At 33.7% G+C, this 4,934-nt stretch overlaps 1 protein-coding gene across 1 annotated transcript; it reads left to right on the top strand.

The window, feature by feature from the left end:
• Positions 1-2,573: 2,573 nt before the first annotated feature.
• On the top strand, positions 2,574-3,442 carry LOC124943607 (ABC transporter I family member 20-like). The gene is made up of 4 exons (XM_047484090.1): positions 2,574-2,642; positions 2,730-2,849; positions 2,929-3,006; positions 3,095-3,442. Exons 1-4 carry the CDS (start codon positions 2,574-2,576, stop codon positions 3,329-3,331), a joined length of 504 nt encoding a protein of 167 aa, XP_047340046.1. The 3' UTR covers positions 3,332-3,442.
• The last annotated feature ends 1,492 nt before the right edge of the window (positions 3,443-4,934 follow it).

Genomic DNA, 4,934 nt, shown 5'->3' with positions numbered 1-4,934 from the left:
AATATGTGTACATTGAAAGGTGCATATTTTTATACGCTTATTATGTAATATGCGTCTTTCAATGTACGCATATTACATAGTACGCGTATATGTAATATGCGTCTTTCATAGTATATAAAATGCTTAATTTGACCCTCATTTTTAATCTTCAATTTTTAGGGTTCTGACTCTCTCTCACAAACCCTATCCCCTCTGCTTCCGCTCCTGCATCCTTTGCCACGACACTCCGTTCGTTCAAGATTAGCAGCTGCCAAGACCGCGACCGCTCCGTTTGTTCAATAAAACATGTGCGTAGGGGTGTCAATTCAGGTGGGTCGGGTGGGTTCGAGTCGGGTTGAAGGAGGTGCATTATAACAAAAATTTTAACCCGAACTCGACCCGAACCTGAACCAACCTGAAAACAACAAAACTGAACCCGAACCCAGACCAACCCGACCAACCCGACTAACCCGAAATAAGTTTTTTGCTTAATAATAATACTTTAATTTAAATACAAAATAATAAAATTGGCATAAACATAATAATTATGTTTAGAAAATTCAAAATTTTCACAAAATAAATATTACACAACGAATTTATGATATCATTATAAAAAAAGTCTTCAATTATCACAAAAGTATTTTCAAGTTCAAACTCCACTTCTTTTTGTACACCTTTTTGTATGAGCCCAACCTTGAAATAAGTTTAAGTAGTATTTGAGGCATCGTCCCCATTTATGAATAAACTCATAATATTTTCAGTCAAATCAACCAACTCCACCTCAATATTTTCTACAAAAAGAAAATATTAGTCAAAAAATCGAACAAATAACTTTAAAATGAAAATAAAAAGACGAGTCACTGACCATTCTGTCCAACTAACCAATCTCTACAACAAACTAATGTCTCAATAACATCAGGCTTCATTGCACTACGATATTGGTCAAGTATCCTACCACCGGTGCTAAAAGTCGATTCTGAAGCAACTGTAGAAATTGGAACACTCAAGATATCTCTGGCCATTTTTGCAAGTTCAGGATACCTAAATTGGTAAGCTTTCCAAAATGCGAGGACATCAAATTTTGTATCTCGGTCAATTTTCGGTTTTTCCAAATAGAGCTCTAATTGACTTCTTTGAGCTTTTCCATTGAAGTCCACAAATCAGATGTGAAACAAATCTTTCCAGGGCATTAATGCATTTCTGTAGCTAGCCTATTGCATTCATTTTTATGCATCTTGAGAATATCAGTCATTGCAGTATTTCTAGTGAAATGATTGACTTGAGGTTCCAAATAGGTAAATATTGATCTAACTGTCTCATATTCTACAAACTGAAATGATAAATCATGCCTCACAATTGCTAAGATTAGCAACTCTCTAAATCTTTCTTGACTAAACTTTTGAGACCTAATATTAAGACTTTTATCCCCTTGTTCTAACAAATCTTGAGCAATATCACGAGTTTTCTGTCTAGAACATTGATTAAGGATATGACGGCGAAGATTACCTATTCCTATGCTACTATCAACTTTGTATGTAATTCCACATGCTTTACATTTACATCGCAAATCTTCTCCCTCTATTTTAAGAAGCATATCAAAATACTGTCACCACTTTGATTTTAATGATCTCTTTCGTTTACCAATACCAGTTTTGGAGGCTTGATCTTGGGAATCAATGCACGTTTCTTTATTTGCATCTAAATTTGCCATAGGTGAACCCTCCACACTATCCTCCTCAAGATCAAAATTAATTTGTGAACTCATTTTATTATTGGATACTAGCGGAGTTCAAGAGATTAAAAAAGATGAAAATTAGGAAGAGGTCAAGGCTAAATCCAAATGAAAGTAAAATAGAATTCATCTTCTCTCGTTCATACTGAAAACGAGAGAAAAGTACAAAAGGCTTTTCTCTTTGAAACTAATCTAATAACACCCACATGGATTTGGTTGAGGTTAGGATTGTTTGTTGTTTATGGAGATAGAGAATTTGGATCATGACATAGATTTCTTTTTTTTTGTTCATTTCAGATCGATCATCATGTATTCCCTGGTTAATTATGATCAACATTAGAACTTGATACCAAAACAACACTTAGATCACTCACATACTTTTCCAAGCTTGAGGAATGAATAAAATCAATCTTCTTAATTTTATTGGGGTGAGCTAACATATATGTCTCTTAATTTGGTTTTAAATGTCTATAGCAACTAACAATATTTCATATCACTTTGTTATGATATGATGAACTTTAATCATGAAGTATTAGTATGTACATATTAGTCAATTTTCAGTGCTTAGATCTGATGAATCTATTTATATAATGCTTATGATTGTATGAAATTATGATATGGCTTTAATTCTGGTTTGTTTTCAGTGGAGAAAAGAGGTTGCCTTTGCGGGTTTTAGGGTAGCTATACAAATGCATATATGTGCAGAGAAAGATGATATTTAGAGTATTATGATCAAATCCTAAAAGAAGAGCTGAATTGATAACTGTTAGAATCTCTTTCCCAAATCCCATCCTTTATAAAGCACCTCTCAAAACTTCTTAATTGATTCCTGTATGTATTGGTAATTGATCTGTCATGGAGAATGCACAAGATATTTCTGATGGACAGAGAAGATGAGTGCAGATTAGCAGGTCTATTAAAACCATATAAGGTAGTATGTATAGCTTTGTCAGTTCCTTTTTCAAATAAATCAACATTTCTGTTTATCCAATGTAATTATCTTATTCTTTTCATGTAGGTTTTTCTTGCAAGGGCTGATCTACTGAAATTTCTTAAAAAGGAATGGGAAGAAAGAGGAGCATCGATTATTTATGCTACTCATACATTCGATTGTCTAAAAGATTGGCCATCCCACATTGTATGTTTCTCAATTATCTAATCTCTACACCTAACAATCAGGTAAGTGTTCTTATGTTGAATTTGTGCCATATGGTTAGGTTTACGTCGCTCGTGGGGAGTTGCAGTTGGCTTTGCCAATGGAAGAAGTTAAGAAAGAAAGTAACTTGTCATTAATGGTCAGTTTTTTTTCAACTTTATATACAGACATGAAGTGTTCATTTTCTAATATGTCTAATTCATTTCTAATATGTCTAATTTATTTAGAGAACTGTTGAGAAATGGCTGAGGAAGGAAAGAGACGAGGATAGAAAGATGAGGAGCGAGAGAAAGGCAAAAGGTCTACCTGAATTTGAGAGAGAAGTGAATGGTAGCTGTGTAATTAGAGATTCAGCCCGATGTGGTGCCTATACAATCAACAATGGTTGGGCTGCTGGAAGATTGAATTCCACTATTGATGGTGAAGATAATTTTATCCTAAGTTCTAATAGAGTTCTTAGGTAGTAATCTTGATGCTCACTGTAATATTTTAATTCCCTTTTTGCAAAATAACAGGTATAAAGTCATTTTTGTAATCCTCTATTCCTGGTAATTGATTTGGCGGTTTTCCATTCATATTTATACTTAATACACAATAGTTGAATACTAAAACTTCCACATAATAATGTAAAAAGGTATTTATTTATGTAACCTTGATAATTTTTTAAAGCTACCATATAAGTAAACATCAAAACATAGGTACTTTTTAGTAAAAAATAAAGAAGAACATAGGTAATTAATAAATCAATCAATAACAACATTTTAAGAAATAGAAAATTAATCCAAAATTATGACATTTAATCCAAAATTATGACATCTCCATGTAGACCGTGTAGACAGTGGACAACATCGGGCTAAGATGGTTATGCATGCCACAAAGAAGAACAATTCTTCTTAAATCAGATACACATCATCAGGCTAAGACGGTTATGCCTGCCACCTTCTGCTTATCCTCCTTCTTCCCCAAATTCTGTACAAACACATCATCCTCCAACTTCTATTTGTCTTCCTTGTCTATATCATTCACATCTTTCTTCTCATTCACCACCTTGTCTTTATCATTCACATCCTCCACCTTCTCATTCACATCCTTGAATTAGACAAAATGTTTGAATTAGACCAAATGCTTGAATTAGACAAAATTCTCGAATTAGACAAAATGCTCGAATTAGACAAAATGCTTGAATTAGTCCAAATGCTTGAATTAGACCAAATGCTTGAATTAGACAAAATACTCAACTTAGACCAAATGCTCGAATTAGACAAAATACTCGAATTAGACAAAATGCTCGAATTATACATACCTCATTCTTCTGCTTATCTTACTTCTTCTCCATCACATCCTCATTCACATCCACCTTCTCCACATCATCAATCCCATCCTTGATTAGACCAAATGCTCTAATTAGACAAAATTCTCAAATTATACATATCTCATTGTTCCTCTTATCTTCCTTCTTCTCCACTACATCCTTATTCACATCCACCTTCTCTACATCATCAATTTCATACTTGAATTAGACAAAACGCTTGAATTAGACAAAATGCTTGAATTAGAAAAAATGCTCGAATTAGACAAAATGCTTGAATTAGACAAAATGCTCGAATTAGACAAAATGCTTAAATTATACATATTTCATTCTTCTTCTTGTCTTCCTTTTGCACCACCACTTCCTCATTCACCACATTCTCATTCTTTTTCTCCTCCTCATCCTCGTTCTTCTTCTCATCCACATCCTCATCCTTCAGCTCCACAAGCCCATCCTTGTCTTTATCATTCAACTTATCCACCACATCCTAAAAATAAAAGACAAAATGCTTGAATTAATTATAAAAAATGCTTAAATTATACCAAATGTTTGAATTAGACATACCTCAATATTCTCATTCACCAATTCTCATTCACCGGATCCTCAATCAACACATTCACCTTCTCCAAATCTTCCCCATTCACCTTCTCCAAATCTTCCTCATCATTCTCTTCATCATTCACCTTCTTTTTCTCCACAAGAACATCCACATATTCCTCATTCAATCTTATCCTGCTCTGTTCCTCCCTAAGTGTAGA

Source organism: Impatiens glandulifera, chromosome 6 (genome assembly GCF_907164915.1).
Source record: "Impatiens glandulifera chromosome 6, dImpGla2.1, whole genome shotgun sequence".
NCBI classification, from domain to species: Eukaryota; Viridiplantae; Streptophyta; class Magnoliopsida; order Ericales; family Balsaminaceae; genus Impatiens; species Impatiens glandulifera.
This window is presented reverse-complemented; position numbering and strand designations above follow the sequence as displayed.

Bases quoted from the DNA above. Each gene is read 5' to 3' on its own strand.
- LOC124943607 (XM_047484090.1), top strand. From the start codon at position 2,574: ATGCACAAGATATTTCTGATGGACAGAGAAGATGAGTGCAGATTAGCA. The intron at 2,850-2,928 runs GTATGTTTCTCA...CCATATGGTTAG, and splicing joins AAGATTGGCCATCCCACATT to GTTTACGTCGCTCGTGGGGA. The intron at 3,007-3,094 runs GTCAGTTTTTTT...TAATTTATTTAG, and splicing joins AAAGTAACTTGTCATTAATG to AGAACTGTTGAGAAATGGCT.